Below are 25,310 nucleotides of genomic sequence, written 5' to 3' on the forward strand. Positions count from 1 at the left end.
ATAAATTGATCTTTTAATTGGAGGGGTGTGTAGAACCAAGATTTACTTTCTGAATTGATGTTAAAACTGGAAGGAAGAAAGAAATTTGTAATATCGATCTGAGAAGAGCTGAGGCAAATATTTCCATTCTGAGTTATTTATCAGTCATCTGCTTAGAAATCCTGAATATCACTGGTTGTGCGACTGCTTTAAATTTGCAGGATTCCATACATTCCAAATCACATGATAAATATGAATGAGATTAAGAAATCCTATCAGCAGCAATTTCCTTCCCACATAAATGGTGGATTGATGCCTAAAGGTGCTGGAGGTAAATTGGTTTTCCATTGTGATGGAATGTTACCGTGAGCCATGTTGATACATTGGACTGTTAAATATGATCTCTCAGTGGGTTGTTCTATCAGCAGGAGCCCAATAATCTCAAAACACATTCCAGCAGAACTTCAGATAATAGTTACATCTTCATGTTTTGAGGAATGCCCCTGTTGGAACGTTGCATCCAGATGGCTCTGGTTACAGTCACTATGTGCCTTCAAGTAAACAGCTCCACATATTGAGCTGTTTTGATGTAGAATCATGATCACCTTGAAGAACAAAGATTTAGCTTGAAAACAAAACTTAGCATTATCTCCTATTTGAAGCAGATAAACAAATTTGCATGTGCTTGTGCAGTTGACAAATTCTGATATACAGTTGTGGAAGTTTTCGGTTAATTAATGCAGAGTTGTTAATTTTTGTTACTATAATGTCTCAAATGAGGTATAGCCCAGATTTTCCTGTCTGAATAACAAGGAGGTGTTAATGACGCTTGCCATTATTTGTACATGTGGCCAAGAACATCAGGTGAGGTATAGATATGTCATTCAACTGAAATCTAAATGATGCTGTCTAGTCAGATCTTTTACCCAATTTGAAATATTACATCTTGTTCTCTGCCTTGCTATTGAGACTCGTTGACTGAACGTTGGTGTCACAATCCAAACTTAAACTTGCCACATGTTACATTTGTGTGTTTTCCAGTCTGTTGTAAAAGCATTTTTCTGACTGTAAGAAGTAGACACAGTTTGACCTCTATTCTGTGCTGGGTTGATGAGGATATTGATTTATAAGGGTCTAATAGTTTGAAAGAGTTAATGTTGGGAAGTGCCTTAGGCAGCACCTACTGCGATGATGTGTGGGCTTAGAAGAACAGAGTAACATCTTAAGTCAGAACAAATGTCAAATTCGCCTCTGTAACAATCTCTGTCATTTTAGTGTAACGTTTATTTAGTTGCTAACATGAAATAGACTGCATCTGGTTTAAGAGCATGTAGTAGTTTTCCTTGACCACGTTAGACCAGGAATGTCCTAAACTGAAAAGATGGTGACAGCAAATCCTCCTTATATTCTATTGTGCAATGGTATAAGGAGTTTACAGAACTGAGTAGCAGTATACACTGGTCATATAACCGCTATTGCTACTTTTTGAGCTAGGAGAGAAATATTGGCTGGGCGTTCTGCTTCTGACCACTACTGACTGACTACTGCATGAAATACATGTGGAGCCATGGTTGCTAATGTAATTGAGTAACCCATCAGCATTTCCTAGTTAAGATTTACCTGAGTTCCAATTTGAGTAAGGTGTGTCAGAAGGTGACTGCCATGCATGGGCGTCCTCCCAGCGTGAGTTGGTATCTTTACAGTGTCATGAAAGGAGAAAGAAAAATTTGAGGTTTGGGTGAGATTGGTTGTGGGAAAGAACTGGTTAGCCAACCTTTCTTGCCTACTGTTAAGGAAATATCTGTTCTTTATAAATGAATCTGCTTTGTTCTCAATGACACCAAATTTTGCATTTAAGTTGTCTTACTGTGGAGAGATTTATTTTGGGGATATATTAGCGCTTGAGCATCTGTAATATATTATCTGCCTAAAACGTTGTTGACTTACCTAATCAAGAATAAATTAAGCGTGTGTGTTTACTGATGAGTATTGGTGTTCAATGATTAAACAGATTGTTCTGGCATTTGAATTACCAATTTATTTTGATTTGCAGTGGAAATTAGGGGTATCCTGTGGGGACTAATGTTGGCTTGAGTAAACTCAGAATATGGAAAGACGTTCAGTGAAACTGAGATTATGAAGTGGTTTTTGAAGTGTAGCTGCATGTTCAAAGTGGAGGAGAAAAATAATTTTTACAAAGCCAAAATGCAATGAGACATAAATTAATCTTGGGCAGGGGGCACAGAATGAGTGATGTGGTGAGTTGGCTGAATTTTCTGTGTTCCAGTCAATGTTCTATTCTGTGAAAGTCTAGGGAAAATGAAGCCATCTGGATTACAAAATGGTATCTCATCCAATTTGTATAGCCACCCCCATCGACTGCTTTCTCACGTCTGATATAGTTGGAAAAATCAATCAGGGAGTATAGCTCCATCCATTAATGACCTAATATATTGTATTTGAGTTATACTTGACCTTTTAAATTCTTAGTTACACTTACAATAATATGACACCCCTTCCATTCAGGCCGCTGAAGGGCTACCGGACTTAGATGGTACTAATTGAGATTTCAGTACCTTTTGGTGAATTTAAAGTGACTGGAATTCTTCATCTTATTTTGCGCCAAACAACAATTTTCCTGACAAAGGAAGTGAGTCTGTGTTTTAGTATTGAGGACCGTATCCAATCTGTCCTGACTGTCACCAGAATGACCATGGCCTGTGAGAATACAACGGATTCATAGTTTTCTTTTTGTTGCATGGCCCTATTTTGGATGGAACCCCGTGGCACTTGAAGCAATACCGGTCACAAAGAAAAGAATTGGCCAGTCCTCATGATCCTGTTGAGTATCCTGTGAACCATTGCTGTGGACTAAATGCCACATTGGGGCAGGATCAGAGCCAGTTCCCATGCCTTCAATGTCTAATAGCCTATGTAACTGCCAGCAGTTCTGTCCAAATGAATACAATGAACCTTGATTAAACGTTGGAATGCTTTTCCATTTGGAGCCTTCCGTGATCTGAGATGAGAAATGTGGCTGATTGTGATAATCTGGTGGTTACTGTTCAAGTAAAATGAAACAGTTATCCATTATGCATCTGGCTGTGTAACCACGAAATGGCACAGTAAATGGAACTCTGAATATCAGCGAGCTCTCTCATCCATTACAAGAGTGCCACAGCTGAAGATGAGAATTACTGATTTGTTAGTTAGAGTCATAGACGTACAGCACGAAAACAGACTCTTCGGTCCAACTCGTCCTTGCCGACCAGATATCCTAACCTAATCTAGTCCCATTTGCCAGCACTTGGCCCATGTCCTTCTAAGCCCTTCCTATTTATACCCATCCAGATGCCTTTTAAATGTTGCAATTGTACCAGGCTCCACTACTTCCTTTGGCAGCTTATTCCATACATGCACCACCCTCTGCGTGAAAAAGTTGCCCCTTAGGTCCCTTTTATATATTTCCCCTCTCACCCTGAACCTATGCCCTCTAGTTTTGACTCCACCACCCCAGGGAAAAGACCTTGTCTGTTTATCCAACCGTGCCCCTCATGATTTTACAAACCTGTATGAGGTCACCTCTCAGCCGTTGATGTTCCAGAGAGAACAGCACCAGCCTGATCAGTCTCTCCCTTTAGCTCAGTTCTTCCAACACTGGCAACATCCTTGTAAATCTTTTCTGATGTGAACATAGGAGGTATAGTTGTAAGTTTGAGTGGCACCAAAATTGGAAGTATAATGGACAGTGAAGAAGGTTACCTCAGAGTACAATGGGATCTTGATCAAATGGGCTGAGTAGCAACAGATGGGTTTTAACTTAGATAAATGTGAGGTGCTGCATTTTGTACAAGCAAATCTCAGCAGGACTGGTACACTTAATGGTAAGGTGATAGGGAATGTTGCTGAGCAAAGAGACCTTGGAGTGCAGGTTCATAGTTCCTTGAAAGTAGAGTCACAAGTTGATAGAATAGTGAAGAAGGCATTTGGTATGGATAGCCAACTCCCATTCCTAGACGTGATAGTACAGAGAACACCGAACGGAGAATTCACCACAAGGGTACACAGGAAAACAACACACACAGACCAAGTCCTAAACTATGAAAGTAACCACCCCAACACACACAAACGAAGCTGCATCAGGACACTATTCAAAAGAGCTACAACACACTGCAGTACACCAGAACTGCGAAAAGAGGAAGAGGAGCACCTATACAAGGTATTCGCCAAAAACGGATACCCGCGCAACTTTATCAACAGATGCCTAAGAGATAGACCACGGAACGAGGACATGCCACAACCAAAAGGACTAGCCACACTACCATACATCAGGAGTGTCTCAGAACTGACAGCCAGACTACTGCGACCCTTAGGACTCATAACGGCACACAAACCAACAGCCACGCTCAGACAACAACTTACTAGAACAAAGGAGCCAATACCCAACATGACCAAAACTAATGTAGTTTATAAAATACCATGCAAGGACTGCACAAAACACTATATAGGACAAACAGGAAGACAGCTAACAATCCGCATACATGAACACCAACTAGCCACGAAACGACACGACCAACTATCCCTAGTAGCCACACACTCAGATAACAAGCAACATGAATTCGACTGGGAAAACGCTACTATCATAGGGCAAGCCAGACAGAGAACAGCCAGGGAATTCCTAGAGGCATGGCATTCATCCACAAATTCCATCAACAGACACATCGATCTGGACCCAATATACCAATCACTACAGCGGACAGCTGAAACTGACACCCGGAAGCGGCAAGGACAGACCACTATAAATGCCGGAAGAAACATCAAAGAAGCGCTTCGCAGGAGGCTCCACAGCACTGATGATGTCTCCTAGCCAGGGGACGAAACGTTTGCAGCAAAAACTTCCAGCTCGGCGAACAGAACCACTACAAGAAGCACCCGAGCTACAAATCATCGCACAAATTTGGTATGCATTCCTTTATTGGTCAGAGCATTGAGTACAAGAGTTTGGAGGTCATGTTGCAGCATTACAGGACGTTAGGTCACTTTTGGAATATTGCGTGCAATTCTGGTCTCCTTTCTTTCGGAAATCAAATATGTTTCTCCCCCAAACCCTATAAAATTCAGCTCTTTGTTGAATGTATTTTCTCTCCCTTGAATATAATATCCCACAATGTGGCTTGGTGACTATTAGAGAATTATAATCCAGCCATGCAGATTTAGGCATGTTAAGCATTATAAATGAAGGAATATTGGAAGAATTTTATGGATTGAGGAAAAATAAAACTTGAATTTTAAAATCCCAATCAACAGTCATACTGGGCAAATCAAATAGCAGAGTGAACCTTAGCTTGGTAGACAAATACGTTTTTTATTCTTTTGTTTTTTATGATAGTCAGTCACTGAACATATTCACAAGAAGCCGCTAATATAATTTTGATGGAAGTTTATAAGCCTATTGCACGTAAAAGAAAAACAACAACCTATCTAACACTACACGAGAGCTATTTGAAACTGTTTTATTACAGAAATTAAGATTAAGGTTGTTGAAGAAAGTAAAATAGTTTACCATTACTCAAATCTCAGTGAAGGGTCACCCACGCCACTTTAACGTTCCTTGATCAGTTGGCATGACTGTAATAGGTCTCTGAAACTTGCTTGTAAGTGATATCTAAGCACTTTCCAGACATGCAGTTTGCATTTGCTCAGCTCCTAACAGTTTTTTGACTGTGGAATTTTGTTGAAAGCACTCCAGAATCTTTGTCTGGCCTTGACTATGTTTGTAGACCTTTAAACTAACAGCACCTTTTCGGGCCTCACTGATCCTGCACATGCTGCCTGTCATTCTTAGTGGCTTTGTATTTTTATGCTACTGACCTCCTCTCACAAGGCAATGGCAGTGTTCTATCTCATCTGTGCATATTTCTTAATGAACTGAAATGTTCACCTTAACTCTACTGTAAACTTCTGAATCCTCAACACAAATACATGCATCAGTGAACTTCAGGCATTGCTGTTATTGCAAATTTAAAATGGAACTAAAACTATGTCTCCACTTCTAACACAAGATAGCAATACAAATCCTGCTTGAAGTTATGTATGGTTCTGTCCACTTCACTTCAGACACTAAACTGCCAAACAATGAAATTAACGTCACAAATCTTCATCGCAATCTGCTTAAATGTAGCTCACCTTTAGAGCAAAGATCCTGGAGACATGTGTACTTGGTGAATGGCTGACCACTGGGGGGAGGGGGTTGGAATAAAAGGCAAAATTATTTTAAAAACAAGTTACAGTCCAGGGTGTAGTGAGAGAACATAACATGGAACTGGCAAGTTGATACTGAAATTTTCTTAATGTGCCAAAATTGAACTTGGGAGTCCTGCCACAAAAACACAGAACATTTGACTTGTTTTTTTTTGTCCTCACCCAATTTTCTGAGCCATATTGTTTGTCATCAGCAAAAAGATCCTAAATGAGAACACCAAAAACAACAGTTTGAATTAATTTGCAAAATACAGTGAATGTGGGTGTAACGTTTTGTATGTAGCTGAGAGACCATGCTAAACATATTAGGGAGATGACAGAAGTAATCTAGGACTAGAATATTGTGGGGATAAGCAGGATTTTGCAACAAAATGCAATTTCGGAATGAGAAAATGTGAGAGCAAGACAATCGAGTATCCTTTCTCACCTTTTCAGAATAGATGAAACCAGAATCAGTATCTTCATTGATTCATCTAACAAAAGCGAGAGTGAAAGTTTGAAACACATGATTCAATGTAGTCAGACAATATGATTTCACTTGTTTGGAATGGATGGTACGTTTGTTTTGAAGAATAAAATTTGACTGAGGGAAGTATTGTTTCTGCTATTGACTTGTTACTATGGAACTGACTTTTGATGATTTAATGATGAAGGGAGAAATAAATCTTTTGAGTTTTAGCTTGATATTTGTCCTTAAAATACTTTTTTTTTTAAAACTAGGACAAAAATAAAGTATTGGGCTACTTCCTATTGTATGCCATGCTACCACTTTGTGCTGATCTGATCGGGCTGAGATCAAAAGAAATGATGCAGAAATTGAAAATGTTAGGAATGAGTATTTTCATGGACAGAAGTCATGATTTATATTGTAATGTTCCTGAAGAAGGGCTCATGCACGAAACGTCGATTCTCCTGCTCCTCGGATGCTGCCTGACCTGCTGCGCTTTTCCAGCAACACATTTTCAGCTCTGATCTCCAGCACCTGCAGTCCTCACTTTCTCCTGTAATGTTACATGGCCTTTGTGTTTGCTGCAAGATGTTTACATGGAAATGGTAGATATTTAGAGTTGTCACTCAAGATGTCTGATCCAGTTCGTTCTTCCACATACTTAATCCATGTCGCCAAGTGGTCGTGTTGGAGCGATATTCGATTTTTATTTGTCCTTGATTACATAGAGCAGCCAGATGGTTCTGATTATATTTTGGATGAATCAAGCCTATTAATGAGGCTGCAATATAATACATTGGCTGCCAACTTGACTGATTCTTAGTTAATATTTATACAAAGTTGAAAGAATGTTTAAAGTATGTGGCATTATTTGCATTTCTTTTGTGTTGAGGTAGAGTATCCCTTATCAAGTTGGAATCTATCTTTTTTCCTTTGCTAACTGTCGAATGGAATGGTGAAAGCCAGTTGAGACTTTTAAAATTATTTGACAAAATGGGTGTATCAAAGGAATGACATTATTGTAGTTAAGAAAAACCTTTGTTCCCTGCCAGCCTTTGTAAAAATGCTTGTAGAAATCTCAAGCTTCGGACTACTTGTCAATAATCTTCTACCTTAGGTAGCTAATATTTCAGTTATTAGTGCCTGATGGCTGTTACAGATTTTTATCAGGTCTGAGGAAACTTGAGCCAAATCATGCCATTAAAACAAATCTGATGAAAGGTTTTTTTAGAGTGGTACAATAAATGAATTGCTAGACCTGTCAATTAATCAAGCCTTGCTTTCTAAGTACAAGTGAATAAATTTTAAAGGGCTTAAATACATCTGTCTGCTCGAGAGTTTCTTTAATGCTACACAAGCTTATTTGCTTTAAGCTGAAACATTGCAAATTTGATAGAAAGCTTCACACGTTAAAGTAACGATTCTTTCAACTATTAAATTATTTGTGACTTCCAATTGAATGCTAAAGTTTTGAAACCGCATAGAGATTTTTCATCTGCTAAAAGTCAAAACCGAGTTTACAATACAAAATCAGTAATCCTAATTGTGCAGGGTAGCCTCACATCGTTGTAGTTTCACTAGCTGCGATTGAATATGTGCATGTATTTTAAAAGCTATTTTTAAAAAGTTAACCTAAGGAAGTAGGAGCACCATTCTAAAGACTAAAGTTGGAGATTGTGGAATAAAAAGGGCACCAGCTACATAGTTACAAAATTGGCAGATTGACTGTGACTCTATGACTAATAGCAGTTCACAGGTTTTTTTTTTGATTGGAGGAAAGCTTACTCTGTCTCCAGAGGGTAGCATTTCGGACTCCTACCCTTCCTGGTTATGTATTAACAAACTACATTTGTATGGTGCACATAAGAAATTCATGAGGGTTCTTTAGACAGCAGTTTCCAAAACCATGATTACTACATTCCAGAAGTCCAAGGGCAGTAGTTCCATCATCTGTAAGTTCTGCCCACCATCCTGACTTGAAAATCCATCACCACTCCTCAGTGTCACCTGGTCTAAATCATGGAGCTCACTCCCTAAGGTGTGCCCACACCAAATGGACTGCAGCACTTCAAATAGGCAGCTCAGTATCAGTAGCACCATGAGCCAGTAGAGTCAGCATTCTATGAATGGATATTTTTTAAAAATGAAAATACAGAACCTGCGGAAGTTTAAAACTTAATTACAAAGTTATGGTGGGCTGTGAGGGAGTGTGTGTGAAAATGACAGGCTGGTTAGTGGACTGCCTAGGCAAGTGGGAAATGAAATTTAATTGTGAGAAATGTGAAGTGAACGCATTGAGGTAAGGAAAATATAGAGACAACATAACATAAATAGTCAAATGCGCAGGAGCAAAGTAAAGTTTGTAAGGCGCAAAGTGTTAGGCAATCTTCTGGAATGATTAATACTACGTAAAGCATTCTAGGATTTATTAATAGGAACAGGTGCAAAAGCAAGGCAGTTAGGCTAAATTTGTATAAATTCTGGTTTGACTTTGACGAGAATATAGTTTACAGTTCAAGTGCCTCATTTCTGAAGTGGTACTTAAACCCGAGAGAATGTGCAGGTGAGATCCATGAGAATGATTACAGGGATAAAGAACCTTTAGTAATAGGAAATAGATTGAAGAGTTGGGGCGGTTCTGTAGCGAAGATTGAGGTTTGAGAGACGTACCCCAAATCATGTGGTGTTGAACAGAGCAATTAAGAAGAAAATGTTTCCATTGGTGAAAGTATTGCAAATCTGAGAGCGTGAATTTGAAGTAAATGGAGGTTTTTAAACAAAGTAATGATGACGTGAGCTAATAAATATGTTTGCCCAGTCAGTTGTTGGGATCTGGACTGAACTATCCAAGAGTGTGGTGAGGGCAGAGTCTGTTGAGGTCTTTCAGAGGAAATTGGAAGGGGAAAACGTGGAGTTCTTTGGGAGAAGTTGGGGGGGGGGGGGTGGAGTTGGCAGTGATGTAAACTGCCAGTGAGCCAGTGGACTGAATTGTTTCCACCTGTGCTGTAATCATTTGAGACTGATATGAATAACCAATGAAAGATTGGTGTAATGTCAAGATGTTACAGGAACTTCATTGAGGAAGAGCCATGTAGCAGATCTGAGCGCTTCAGTGGGGATGTTCTATAGAAACTAGAGCTGAGTAGGGGGCGATACACTACACTAAATCCAACTGTTAAACCAAGAAGGTTTTAGCATTAATGGACTTGTTTATCTAAGATGGAGGTGTTTACATTTTCAGTACCAGTGCCACAAGTGCTGCTGCTGATGTATGCTGTGATGTTGCACAACAGTTTATACCAATCTGCTGCTTCGCACATCAAAACACTGTTTAATTAGATAAATTAGATAAACTGTTCTTGTCTCAACCTGAAATGCCTAACCACAAGCTACAAAAATAGCTTTGAAATTGAAACAATATTGTACAATGTATAAAATTCAATTCTGAAACTTGTAAGTAGGCAAGATTCCAGTCCTATTCCAGGATCCGTTGTTGACTGAATTGCAAAGCAAATTGTCTCCCAAGCAATTTCCGCACTTGAAACTTAAGCAAGCAAAAGAAGGAGCTTATTTGTCAAAAAGGATCTTTTGCTTTCTTTTCTAAGCTTGAGGCCCCTTATTTCCATGTTGTTTCTTTTCACAAAATCTCTCTCAGATCCCCTCTCCAGCAGTCTGCAGCAACAAAAATAGTGCCAATTTCCTAAGTGTCTCCCTTTTAAAAGTAATTTCCCATTCCTGGCAACATATTGGTGAATCTATCCTGTAAGATTTCTGGCTTTAGTGGGTTTTTTTCCCGTAATATTGTGCCCAAAACTGCACATGATATTTTGACTGTGGCTAACCACTGTCTTGTTCAACTTTTATGATTACTGTTTGACTGTTATTGAAACCCAAACTTCTATTGGCACGTTCATTGGCCTTATTTTTCTGTGCTCACTTTTAAAGAATTGCATAATGACCCAAGACGGCGTGTTCCCTGACCTTTATCTGCATTCCTCTCAAACGTTATTGACTCTTTTGCCAACTTGTGGATCAAATATAAAATAGGATGGGTCTGATCAAATATAATTCACAAATAATCCTTGGAAACCCTTAGTTCTGGTTGATAGTGACATTCAATACACTGATTGGAACAGGTCTCAAAAGTTAAAGTATATCTGCTTACCAGTTCCTAATATAAGCAGAATTGTGGAGGAAAGCTCACCTCATTTTGATCATGGAAAGAATAACATTAAAATTGCATTCAGGGCAGAAATTAATTATGGAGCACATTCCTTTGGACTTTTTTTTACAAACATGGTGCACCACACAACAGACCATTTTTATAAAACATGGCAGCCCTACTTTAGTAATTTGGATTTCGATTTGTCAGTTATCTTAACTAGGGTGTTTGTTTAACCAGGATGGTTAGATTTGTCAAGCCCTGGGCCCTGGAGGGATTCTCCTGAGTGTATATATACAATACTCCCATTCCTTTGTTTGAGAGCTTTGCGCTGAGCATAGCTGTTCTGTATTCGTGGGTTTTTTGGTTTTTTTGCTTTTCTTTCTTTTTTTTGTTGCTTTGCACAATGTTAGGGTTAGGGTTTGTTTTGTATTATAGGATAGGTTAGTAGTTAGTAGATAGTTGTATTGTAACTTGTGTTTTTTTTCTTTTTATTATACTGATATTTGTCACTGATTGTTTTTCAATAATTTTATAAATTCGTAAAGTTTAAACAAATAAATATATTTACGAAACAAAATTGCATTCCGAACTCATCCGACCTAGTTTCTCACCTTCAAGATGATGATGGATTAATGTTAGATTGCAGAGGTTCCCATACCAGCTTGATTGATCTCTCAGAAAGTACTCTTAGTTCTATTTGTGAAGGTGGACTGTTATGTAGGGATAATGAAAGCCATCTTTTTAAAAGAAAAGTTTAAAGACAGTTTAAAAACTTCTAAAGACATTTTCAGAAACTGAAACTGTCACTACTTTTCCAATAAAGTAGGATATGCATTTATGATTTGGTCTCTTTCCTAATAACGGGATGTATGCATGTTTTCCTGTGTAGGTGGTGAAACTTCTGAGCAACAAAAGGTCACAAGCTGTTGGCATTTTAATGTCGAGTCTTCACTTGGAAATGAAGGATATCCAGAATGGTAAGCTTGTTCAGTCATTGTAGGTAAATTTCTCATAAAGTTATTTGTCACTATTTTCCAAAATCTATTCACAGCTGCTCACAATGTATTATGATGTTTAGCTGTTCTCAGTAAGGTACTTTGAAGGTAAGTGGATGTGTGATAAGCAGGTATGGAATAAGTGTCAACTTACATTCAAGTAATGAATGCACATACACGATCAGCCTCAACAGTAGTAACTTGAATTGATACTTCTGTCATTCATAATTTACCCTCTGAACAGTAAGCATGTAACATGGTTTGTACTGTAAATCCTAAATGAAAGGGTTGAGTTTCAGTGCTCAAAATGAATTGCATGTGGATTTAAAATTACCATTTACGAAGTTGTTAGAGAAAAAGGCGGTGCAGGTGTCTTGAACGTGAGTTTGAATATATTTCATAAGGTTTTCATCACTTCTGAACTGATCGGCAGCTGTTTGATGTATGTTGGGCTAAACTTGATGAAGCGAGCCAAGTACTACCTTTTTGCATATTTATGTAAACATCATCTTAATCAATGTACAGAGTTTTGCAGCTGCAAAAAATGATTCCTCACGTTCCCCTGGAGTCATTGAATGGTGGTGAAATGCTCCAGGCTACTTCCTACATCATGAAAGTTGAAGTAATTGCAGCAATTAACGTGCATTACAAACCAAACCACTCCTTCAGCAACTTTGTAGATGGAGAAGTCAAATATACAAATGAAAGAATAATAAATTTTATGTTTGAAAAAAAGGGTCAATTATACTATTGACATTACATTTAAGCTTTACAAATGTTCTCAAACAAGATTGCAGAATATGTTGACCTAGCAATATATATTAAATATCTTAATCATTATCACTTGTCTAAAAATACCAATAAAGGAAGCCAGCTGATGTGTTACATAAACAAACTAGTCTCTTGTGAAGTTCTTTGGAAGGGACAGTAAGATACAGCAAGATGCATACAAAATCAAAACTTTGTCTATTAAAGCATGGAATCTTTTATTTTCCTAGAGTCCCTCTTCTGGTACTGTTGAATGGCAACCTTATGTGGATAAAGCGTACAATGCACTTCTCGATACGTAACATTCTGCCCCTTCTTGGTAAATCGGAAATAGTGTGCTTCAGTGCTTCTGAAAGTATAAATAAAACATTTAAGCATAATGTGAGCATTCATTTTCTCCAGTTACACAGTTCTAACCTTAGTTAATTTAACAATGCAGTCAGTCACATTCAGTGAGGTGAAACATGTGCTCCATGTTCAATTCATGAATCAATTTGTAATACAATCTTTTAACATTAGACAGGGCATGTTTCTTCACAAGTAGGATATCGTCTGATAACAGTTGTGGTCTCATTTCAAACTAAAATAGGAAGTGCTGGTGAAACTCAGCAGGGTTGGCATCAGTGGAGAGAAAATCAGTTGACATTTAGAGTCCAGTGACCCTTTGCCTGTTCTGTTCTAACTCTCTTCCTCTCCAGATATGCTGCTAGAACTGCTGGGTTACTCCAGTACTTTGTTTTTCTTTCAGATCTCTAACATTCTCAGTTGTTTGTTTTACTTTGGTGGTCTGATTTAACTTGTTTTTCAGCTGGGATGGCTCAAAATTGGATTTAAAACTTGCAAATGATGTCTTCAGTGCTTTGAAAAATGCCATGATTCTCAAATCACAATTGTTGATCCTATTGTGAGAGTCACACCAGTGGCTGGATGTCAGAGGGAGTTGTTTGTGTTCCAATAGGGCCATCACGTTTCACCGTACTTTTAAAGGGAGGAGATAGTGATGTAGCTCAGAATTTCATGCTTTACTCTACATTTACGTTCATCCAATCCTTCAGTTCTGCCTTTCCAGTTGTGATTGCACGATGACCATACATTGATTCTGTTTTGTTGCTATTTTGTCAGCTAGTTTTAGCAAATTTGGCACTGCATTTATTTATTTAATAAGTGTTGATTTACATGTCTACGGATATGTGTACACATATGATATACAAGATGTATGTAGCCAGAGGCTTGCCTGGAGAAACAGAAACTGCCAATAATTTTCATTCAGCTAGGCTGTATACATCACTTTTTTTTTAAAAAAAAAACAAATCTCTTGACATTTTCATTAGTTCATGGTGAGATCTTCAATGTGTCTTCATGTCCTTGAAGTGCAGATTAATCATGTGCTAAACTGCCTATGTTTTTGAATTGACTGCAAAGTTGAGGATCTTGTATTGAAAAGTTTTGGTGTGTGGAGAATTCCATGAAGCACCTCCTTTGATATATACATGCACATTCATCATCTGGTTCAAGTTTCTTAGAGTCATGGTCAGAGGTGTACAGTATAGAAACTGGCCCTTTGGTCCAATCGTCCATGCCGACCAGATACCCTAAAATAATCTAGTCCTAATTGCAAGCACTTAGTGCATATTCGCCTGAACTATTCCTATTCATACATTCATTCAGATGCCTTTTAAGTGTTGTAATTGTACTAGCTCCACCACTTTCTCTGGCAGCTCATTTCATACGCGCACCATGCTATGCATGAAAATGTTGACCCTCGGATGACTTGCATGGCTAAGACCCAACTTGCTCATCCCAGTTTTCTCAATCATGTGATGGTCAAGTGAGCACTGAAGTTCCTTGTCTGTTTGCTTCCTCTGCTGTACTCTTCCTTTTGATGAAATGCATTGTTTTTCCTTGAGTTTACTGATGCACGACAAACACTGGTCAAGTTTTAAAACTGGCTGAGCTTTGCATAGGCATTAAGTTGTCCTGCTACAAGCAAACATTGTATTTGATATGAATAAACTCTGACACAATGGACACATTCTATGGGGAAGTCACAACTCTGTGGTGATTACTCTTTACTTTGCAAGTGGTTTCCACAAAAATGAACAATGAATGGTTTTTTTCACAGGAATTGAACTTGGAGTTACTGTTACCAGTATTTACTCCGGTCATCCTACAATCTTAAAATGGCGGTAATCTTGCTGATGCCATAGCTGTGACAGTGTTTTGCATTTCTCAAGTACTTTTCAGCATAGTGGACTAGAGGAATGACCTTTGATTATTTGATTTTTCCATTCAGCACCTTGTTGATGCACCCAAGCAGTGGTTGGTTGACCCTTACTGAGTGAACATAGGAGTTAAGTTGATATTTCACAGACACTACCCAGAAAAAAAGACAGATGGCACAACAAAATTAAATTTGCCTTGTGTATATCTTTCGGGGATGTGCCTCCAAGTGGCAATGTTGCGGATTTGCAAATTCTTCGAACTGGTCTGGCATGTTGTGCGAGCTGTTGATTTAAAATTTAATACTTGAGCCTGTCACATGATGAAAATGACTTCAGCAGCATTGAGAACTTCAGTCAACATTTCTTAAGGACGACCGACGGAGGGGTGCATTGTGGCAAAATGTGTCCCTTGACTTCGTGTAGCAGAGATTGTGCCACAGTTTTGAGGCTTAAATGCTTTCACAGCAATTAGTCTGTTTTCCAGTATGCCCGTCAATATTATATGTTGATCTGTGTGAATATTTTGCAATAAGTCTTAAGCATCTAAAAAGAATTAATAGTGATGTTTGTGAATCACATTTAGTCACAGTCTGAGTTCTGTGAAATAGATTTCTGGGGGTTACCAAACTTTTTAAATCAAAAAAATCCCAAGTGCTAGTCATATATTGCGGCGCCAGCACTGGCGCCAAGAGGTACTTGGTATTTCTTGTACTGGCAGATGTATTTCAGTTAAGTCATAGACTGAAGTCTGAAAACAATGATATGGTCGTTTTCCCCAGTCAAGTACTCGAGTCAGTTTGAGTCAATAATGAGAACCAAATGAAGAAAGGAGTCAAGCTAACATCTGTGGGTCTGCTACATATGACACACGTTCACTGCAAGGCTTGCATGATGTGCAATTATATTAACAATGACTTGACATGAAAATCTGTAACTTTTGCTTCTTAATGTACTGCATTCTATTACGCAGCCGTACATGGAAGCATCAGAAACTTTTATACACCCAGCATGTGTTGAAATTTTCCAGCCCTTTCAAGATCTGATGAACAAATGATGAATGGATTCTGTGCCCTTTTCAATCTAGTGTTTGTTGTTTGGAGTAATTCTACTCTGGCATCATGCTAGAGCAGTAAACCAAGCTGAGATCATGTACCTTGTGGCTTGACAGACCTGTAAAACAGGGTCAAAAGTAGTCGACTTTAGTTGTTTCAAACTTGGGATCTATTCTGTTGCACCTCATCTCCCCCAACACCCTCCCAAAATAAACCTGTTAAAAATCCGGCTGTATTATATGCACTTTTGCCATTTGATGTTTTGAATGCACGCAGCTCCTGAGCACTGTTTCAGGATGAATAAAGAGAGACTAATCCTAATGACCACTGTTCATCCATAGTACCGTCTCAACACAGTATTCTGTCTCATTCTTTCCTACTCATTTTTCAAAGTGTATCGACTGGAATTGGATCAAGGAAATTTTAATGGCACACAGTGCATCTTGAGTGTGCCAGAGCAACTGCAGTTAAGTACTTTTTTTTATATAAAAGAGCTAACGTTCATTATAAATTGTGCTGTTGGACCTGCCAAAAACTTTCTTCTCCTCTTTTATCTCTTCCCTCGATTAAAGCAGGGGCTTATTAGAACAAAGTTCACCTTTATCTTTGGTCAAATGTATGTAGTTCAGATAGAACTCAGTAAAGACTTTGCAAAGATGGTCAGACCTGAAACGTGAAGGGCTGTCAAATTGCCTGGTGAATAAATCTTAAAGAATGGCCTCTTTTTACCTTTCTCTTAGACTTTGTATTAATTCTAATTTAGAAATTAAAATTCTGGTTCCACTTAGGGGATGGAGGTGATTGGTCAGGGACAAAGGTGGGGAAAGGTAGCAAAGACAACAGTGGGTGAATGGGGGTGGGGATGGGGATGAAGGTGATAGGTCAGAGAGGAGGGTGGAGTGGATAGGTGGAAAGAAAGATAGGCAGGAAGGACAAGTCATGGGGACAGTGCTGAGCTGCAAGTTTGGAACTGGGGTGAGGTGGGGGAAGGGGAAATGAGGAAACAGTTGAAGTCCACATTGAAGCCCTGGGGTTGAAGTGTTCCAAGGCGGAAGATGAGGTGTTCTTCCGCTAGGAGTCTGGTGGTGAGGGAACGGCGGTGAAGGAGGCTCAGGACCTCCATGTCCTCTGCTGAATGGGAGGGGGAGTTGAAATGTTGGGTCACGGGGCGGTGTGGTTGATTGGTGTGAATGTCCCAGAGATGTTCCCTAAAGCGCTCTGCTAGGAGGTGTCCAATCTCCCCAATGTAGAGGAGATTGGATCGAGAGTAACGGAAACAATAAATGATGTTGGTGGATGTGCAAGTAAAACTTTGGATGCGGAAGGCTCCTTTAGGGCCTTGGATAGAGGTGAGGGAGGAGGTTTGGGCACAGGTTCTGCCATTCCTGTGGTGGCAGGGGAAGGTGCCAAGATGGGAGGGTGGGTTGTTTGGGGCATGGGTTAATCCTGTAATTGTACAAAACCAATGACAACATGGCCAAGTAATAACAGTATGAAATTTACATTCTCCAGTGTAAATCTAGAAATTTCTAGAGATGTATGTGAAGAGGACCGAAATATAACTTTAAAATGATGACTGGTTTAAGTCCTAATGCCCTCGCTGGATTATGAGTCCATTTCATCTGTAGACCAGACTTTCACAATTCCTGGTTATAAAATGCAACAGAGGTTTGATTAATGCTGAAAAAGAGGCTAATATTTTCATATTCGTCCAAAATTGCCTTTCCTTTGCTTTTGTGAAGGGCTTAGAAATGCTTTTCTGAGGGGTCAAATTAGCATGTTTCCAGACTCTGGAAAGGTTCACTGAATATTTCTATCATTATGGCTGAAATCAACTCTGGCATTCCTGTATTAGTGTTCAGTTCGAGCATTTGCATGTAAATTCATTGTCCCAATGTTTGTCTATAAATTCAAGTTGCCATTTTTCATATCATTTATCCAGTGTGTTTAACTGATTTCCACAATTAATTAGTGTGTGAATTCTTGCTTACAAAACTATGCGTAGCCCCTTTCATAACTTTGACATACTTAATTAGCTGCACTGTCTTGATCAATTTTTTGAAATGTTCTAGCGTAAATAAATACAGCCAATTTACACATAACAAGATCCCATAAACAGGAATGAAATAAAATCCCAATTTAACTATTTTAATGTATTGGTGATTCATAATATTAGTTGCTGTACCCTATTTAAGCTCACCTCAGATGGGATGTCAGTTCAAAGGGGATTCAACAGAGTGACAGCATCTTCAGTTATGCAGCACTCCCTCAGCACACAGTGGCATGTGAGGGCAGATCAGGAGTGGGTTTGAACCTAAGCCTTTTGATAAAAGGTCAAGAATGCAGCCACCAATCCACAGCTAACGTCTGAAGAAATTATGTCAAAACCATTGAATAAAACTAAAGCTGTACATAAGAGGCTGCTGATGGGGTCAATAATTCCGAAGTAGCCACCTAATCTGGAAAGTTGAACGCTTGTTCTACTGTGAAAGTCATCCACAAAATGCTATTTTAGATGGCTGTGTTAGCATGGATAGTACCAGATAGCCATTATTCCATACTTAATAGGTAACTGCTGCAGGCTTTCAATAGATGATCTCAAGTACCAAAACATTAGAATAAATTTCCAACAAGTTCTTCAAGGTGTGCAGATTCTAAATTCACCTAAGTCTAAGGGATGTCAATGGGCTGAACAATGTTAATCATTTGCCTTATTACAGAGTGTTAACCATTCTCTGCATTCCTGCACATATAATAAAAATAGAATAGTGTTCAGAAACAGGAGTGTATGTGGGATGCAGTATGAAACTATTGCAAATTTGGTTGTGTTTAATCATGAATAATAACCCAACAATACCAACATAGCAGTGTGTTAAAGGAGGAAGAGATCAGCAACCTACAGACAGCCTTTGCTAATCCTTCTCGAGCACAGACTGTCATGGAGCAATTCTTGCTCTCCCAGGGGAATTCTTGTTGGATGTAATAATGAAAAACACATTTGTATTCAACTTCCAAGTTAACCACACAGACGTATTTTAATTGTGTATATATTGGAAGGGCTTTGCAAGGCGGCATGAAGGACTTGAAGTGAACTATTTTAACCCTCTCTAAGTCTGTTTATGCTGAAAAATATTTCTGATTCCTTTTTAATGCATTTATTCACCCAACCTTGTGAATCTACAACTTGTGCAAACAACATTTCAGCACCAGTGGGTTTATTTCTTTTTGCCCAACTTAATTGTGAGCAATGGATAGGGTTCCATTTTGGTTAATTGGTTTTTGGAGCTGATTGTGCCACATTTCTGACTGGCAGAAAGAGTTTTCTCTCCTCTCTGTTTTATTCATTGTCTTCCCCCAGCCATGGTAACTTCAAGAAATATTAAAAATTGGTCATCATGGGATGGGTTCACGTCTTAATAACTAGGTTTTAAACTTGCAATGGAGTCAGGATGCCACTGAAACACTATTGTATACAAAAATGAAACTTACATTTGAAAAGTGGAAAGGGAAGAAAATTCTGTTCTCTTAAGCATTGTTACTGATTTGATTTGCCAATGTATATGCAGATTAAAACCACCCATAATTATTTGTATCTTATTGCTTGCATCTCTAATTTTCTGTTTACTGCCTCCTTCAATATTACCACTACAATTTGGGAGATATAACTCCAACTTTTTTTCTGCCTCTTCAGTGCTTCTAAGCTCTACTTGTAGAGATTCCACTTGAATGGAGCTAATATCATCCTCACTGTTGTGTTAATATCCTCTTTAACTGACAGTGCTACTGCTCTCCTTTTCACTCTTTTTGTCTCTTTCCTAAAAATTTAATACTCCTGGGGATTTGATTCCCATTCCTGCTCACTCTGCAAACATATCTCTGTAATCCTAACTATATTCATAGTGCAGTTAGTTACTGATCTTGGGGTGGCATTGTAAATCCGTACTAATCAGATATACTTTGCCTTCCTCATGAATCACCAGCACTTTGTTTCCTCTGTAGTTTGGTGTCAAATTTTAAAATTGGATTTATTGTCACATATACGCACATGAGTGCAGTGAAAAGTATATAAAGCACTTATGGTGCTACTTTAGTTACAAAATCTTAAGAGTAAATTAGAAAAGTTAAGAAACTAAATGTACAGCATTACAGTCCTTCAAGTAGACCACACTAGCCTGTTCCTCCAGCCTGCACCAGGCCTCACCTCTAGTCCACATTGAACTCAACCTGGGATTACTTGCTCTTGCCCCACCGGCTCGTTTTCTCCACTGCCTTGGCCAGCCTGTGCTCTCAGGGGAGCAAGGAGCACAGTCTCCACATCTCTAATAATCTGGATGCCTGGGACAACATAGAACATAGTACAGTAAACGATCTGGTAAAGCTAGTTCAAATCTCACAATGACAGCTAGTGGAATTTAAATTGATTCAATACATGTTAGTTTTAGTAATGGTGCCACAAAACGAAGATTATGATAATTTGTTGTAAAATCCCATCTGGTTCACTCATGTCCTTTTTAAAGAAGGAAATCTTGGAGTGCTTACTCACTCTGGCCTAGATGTAACTTCAGACCCATAACTCCCCCACTCACCCACCCCGCAAGTGTCCTAGCAAGCCATTCTGTTTTTCGGGCAGTTAAAGATGGGCAACAAATATTGGTCTTGCCAATACTCTCATCCCATGAAATAATCAAGATTTTGTTTTGCTTGACCACCCCTGTAAATGGAACTTGCTTATAGGTACTGTGTAATTATAAGTTCTTCTTCTGGTCAGTAGACTTTGCCACTGCTCATCTGGTAAAAATGCTATACAGTCCTTGTAGGAATGGATGGTTGGACTAGACTGGAGAAGTACCTTTTATTTAAACAAAGGCAGTAACAATTTATGGAATTGAGAAAAGGCAATTATAGACAAATGTATACCCAGGTTTCCTATCCCTATTAAGTTTTCCTTTTGAGAGTTGTTATTACATACTCTTTGCGTAGAGGAGAGTAATTATTAATTGCTTTATACAGTAGAGTATTTTCTGTTTGTGTGATTACTTTTTCACAGTTGCGTTGGAATCCTTGCCCTATACAGTGACTTGCACAGGGTTGCAGACATAAAGGCTGTTGTAACTACTGGTATAATTTTCATCCTTTAAAATGAGCGAAACTTATTTTTTCCTCTCACATTTTGTTGAACGTCACCATCATTGTCACAATTTGCCAGAAATTGACCTGGAACGCCTATATCAATTCACCCATAGCAAGACGAAGATGAAAGGTAGGTACACAGCCAAGACTAGCACATCTAATCCATTCAAATTTCTTCACTCCAAAGTTTAAAGTTGGAAATGGGACAAATGGCTTATTTGGTATGGCTCTGCCCATCCAGTACTTGAAGCTGGATATCATTTAGGACACTGTAGTTTTCTTGATTAGTATAATTTTATATCTGCATTTGGAGTTATAATCAACTCCTTTCAGCACTGCTTGAAATTTACAAATGCACTGCAGCAACTCTAAGAGTCATTTGAACTGCATCTCCCTCTCTTGTGATCTCTGCCGCCAGTGCCTTGAGTGCATGATTCAGACTTGGATGATGTATGGCTGTTCTATAAGTACCGCTGAGCCTTGGGAGTGTTGTTGGCATAAAAAAAGTGGAATCTTGCCATTGTTATGAACATCCAGCAATTTTTTAAAAAATAAGTAACTGCAGAACTTGTCAATCAATATGAACTTGTAGCGTTGCTGAATTTACAACCATTTAAAATGCCTTGTGAAATACCTTTCCAAATTTTTGAAGAGGAAGTGCTCAAAACTCATTGACATTTTGAGAGTTGGATGAAGGTGGAGTGTAATCACCTTTGACTGCATTGTGAGCAAACAATGCATCATTGGGTCCACAGTAATTGGTCTGGGCTACATCAAGGATCATGACACTACAGTCATAGAATCTCTACAGTGTGGAAATAGGCCATTCAGCCGAAAGAATGTCACACCCAGAGCCGTCCCCACCACCATAACCCTGCATTTCCCACAGCTAGCCTACCTAGCCTGCACATTATGAGCAATTTAACATGGCCAATCCACCTAACCTGCACATCTTTGGTCTGTGGGAGGAAACCAGTGCACCTGCAGGAAACCCATACAGACACGGGGAGAATGTGCAAACTCCACATAAGGTCACCCAAGGCTAGCATTGAATCTGCAACCCTGCCACTGTGAGGCAGCATTGCTAACTACTGAGCCACCAAACCAGTGTACTAATGTACATAAAATTGATGCTAATTTCTCATGGTTCAGATCACAAGTTTTACTTCACAAAAACTAACAAAGTGTACATTGTGATATAAATAATAACATCACTTTAGTGGTCTTGTGGCTGTAATCTAGGTCCTCTCACTCTCTCCTTTCCCCAGAAAACCTACTTAAAATCCACATGTGGTTTTAAAAAAAAAGTGGGTCCATGCCACACTAATAATAAAGCAAATCCTACCATGCAGTAGTGCACTTGAAATAAATGATGGTTCAGTGGTTGTAGCAGTTTCTGTGCCCCATGGTGCGTGTTGCTGTGGGGCCCCATGTTTGGCTGGGACCCCAGTAGGCCAGTGTATTAATCTACCTTTGCTTTTCCTGGTTGAAAGAATGTTGGATGTTACTCTAACTGATATGATATTTAATCTGTCTTGTGTCTCTGTTTTTTTTTGATGGATGGTTTGTCTCTCCAATAGCACTGCAGGCTTAGGATAAATGTGACAGCTGCTGGCAATAGTTTTGGCATAATGATGAGCTGAAGCTCCATGAATCTTGAAGCATGATTTATATAGTTCTAAGACTCTTGGAAGAACTTTCATCATTGTTGAACTGGCTCCTTAAGTCTGATCCAAAGTGTATTTTCAAATGAGTTAAAGTTAGAATGGAAAACAGTGCATCACTACTTTTCGTTGTGGTGATCTTTAGTTACTTCTGTATGACACTTATTCTTAGCTCATTTGTTATTTTTAGCTCAGACTATGTGACCTGTAAGAATGTTGATTTTATAACGCAAATTTCTATAATGCAGTTTTTATTGACCCTGTGAGCAGTTGACCCTGGTATCTAGTAAATGTCAAGCTTTATTATATAGCATTTTGTAAAACGTAAATGTGCTATCAACTCTGCATTAAAAGTTTGTCTTCTGACAATTTGTAATATTTCACTTTTGCTTTTTTGTTTTCTTCATTCTTCAATATGGCTCCATATAACTAATCTTGAGGTTATGCGGTCTCCTCAACATGTCCTTAAATAAATGTTCATTTTTTAAAAATTCTTCATGGTTATCTTTTCTTTACTTGCTCTGCTGCTACTGTCTTGCCATCTACTTTAGTATTAATTCATCAGTACCAAGATCTCAGTTGGATCATATCATAATTGCCTCTGTTTTTAATGAAACTTCAGTCTCTGCAGTCTGATACCCTGATTCTTGGTAATGCCTGAAGTGAACTTTTATTTTTTTTTCTTTTTTTTAAACCTGTCTGATGTATAAGTTATCCAAAGTATAACTGCTGCCTCTTTCATGTTTTTTTATTTCTTTATAAGTACTTTGTTCCAATATCTTATGTAACTGAAACGTTTCATGATTGTCTTTATTGTGCTGTTGTCTTCAATGACCTATGTATCGACAGACCATTGCCCTTCTACTCCATTTATTATAATTCCACTTGAGGTACTACTTTTCTTCTCATTGAACTGTACTTGTTATCTGCCTACCCCATCTCTTTTGAATGTCACAAGCCTACCTATAATTTGCTTTAATGTATTGTAAATAAAAATAGTATAGATACAGATCCCTATTAACATTTCTAGTCTCCTCTTAGTGAAAAGCATCTTTTGCTTTTGTACGCTAGTTTTTGACTTCAAATTTCTCTATCCATGTCCACATTCTCTCTCGCTTTCTTGTTTTTCCCTCCTGTATATTATCATCTTTTCCAAATGTTTCTGTATTATCTTAACAAACATTAAATGTGGTTCATTACTTTAGGCTGTTATATCTTCAACCAATGTTGTGCTGTTCATTAAACCTTTGAAATCTATGCCAACCTGTCCAAGTGCTTTGTAAATCGATCCTACATTATTCACTCAATTAGTTCAATGAACATAAAATGTCAATTGACTTGTGGTTTTATGGTATTTCACTGTCATTTTTTTAAAAATGTCACTTTTTGTTACCATTTATTCTTCCACACAACCTTCCTTCTTCTATGGTACTTTGAAGAAAATAACTAAAAGTTTTGCTTCACCTTCATTCATTTGGAATTAGTTTAGACTCTTGGTCATCAACTGTAAAATGACTTGCTGACTTAAAGTGGAGCACTATTTAATTGAGTTCCTCTTGCCAACTAGTTCTTTAATTCATCTAGTGCTTTTCCTATGCCGCCTTATCATTATTCAACACTTGGATGCTTTCTTTTTGAAGAAAATTTTATTTGTGTTTTTAAGTTGTTATTACTCCATCTTTTCTCAATTTTGCCCTTTGTACCAATTTAAATAGTCATTTGAAATTGATTAGACCAGATTTGTTGAGGATGGGCAAGTCTGAAAATCCATTAAGATTTTATCACGAACACCCTCCAGCAATGGTACTTTTTTTTGGATAGGAGGTAGTGAGGGAAGATAAATTTCAAACTGTTGAAAGAACATCACGATACACTTAGTGCCCTAGCAAAAAAAAAGCAACATCGGTTTTTGTCTATGACGTCTAGATTTTCAAAAAGGAGCTGTTTTGTAGGTAACCAATACAACCCCAGAGAATAGCTTGATAGCTTAGTGATGGAAGACTGAAGTTTTCACTCTTAAAGCAAAGGATCAATTCCTTTGTTTGACAGCAGGAAACTGTGACATCAGTCAGTAGATGAGGTTTTAACCATTGCTGCTTTACTTCAAGTCATTAACTCTCAGATGCGTAATGCATGTCATCCTGTCTGATGAGTACATTGTTTAGTTTTACTGAACCTCCCTAATTTTATGCTCATTTCTTTTTGAAATGAAGGCCAACATTCCATTTGCCTTCTCTGTTATCCCTTAAACTTGGGTGTTAGCTTTTTGTGACTTTATGCCAAACACAGACCCAAAAATCCTACTTCTGTAGTCTGTCTTCATTTAAATAATATTCAGCTTTTCTATTGCTGCCAGTGCATTACCTCTCAATTCCCCTCATTATATTCCATCTGCCAAGTTTTTGCCCATTCACTTAACTGATCCCTCTCTTGTCTCTGTCATCCTCACCACTTGTTTTCTACCTATTCTGGAAATGAAACTGTTCATTTTTCTCATCAAAGTCATTAATTTTGAAATGTAAATAATGGTGGCCTCAGCACTGGTCCCTGTGGCACATCACTAGTTACAGGTTGCCATAGTGAAAATGCCCCCTTGTCTCAAGTGTCTTCTATTAGTTAGCCAATC

The 25,310-nt window shown here is 38.4% G+C and overlaps 1 protein-coding gene across 1 annotated transcript in view; it reads left to right on the forward strand.

The window, feature by feature from the left end:
• The window catches only part of fmn2b (formin 2b), a 451,369-nt gene that overhangs the window by 194,937 nt on the left and 231,122 nt on the right, over positions 1-25,310 (forward strand). The window contains exon 8 of the mRNA XM_060830804.1: positions 11,743-11,830. Coding sequence (XP_060686787.1) covers positions 11,743-11,830 — 88 coding nt within the window. The remainder of the gene's footprint in view (positions 1-11,742; positions 11,831-25,310) is intronic.

This window comes from Hemiscyllium ocellatum, chromosome 10, assembly GCF_020745735.1.
Source record: "Hemiscyllium ocellatum isolate sHemOce1 chromosome 10, sHemOce1.pat.X.cur, whole genome shotgun sequence".
In the NCBI taxonomy this organism is placed as follows: Eukaryota; Metazoa; Chordata; class Chondrichthyes; order Orectolobiformes; family Hemiscylliidae; genus Hemiscyllium; species Hemiscyllium ocellatum.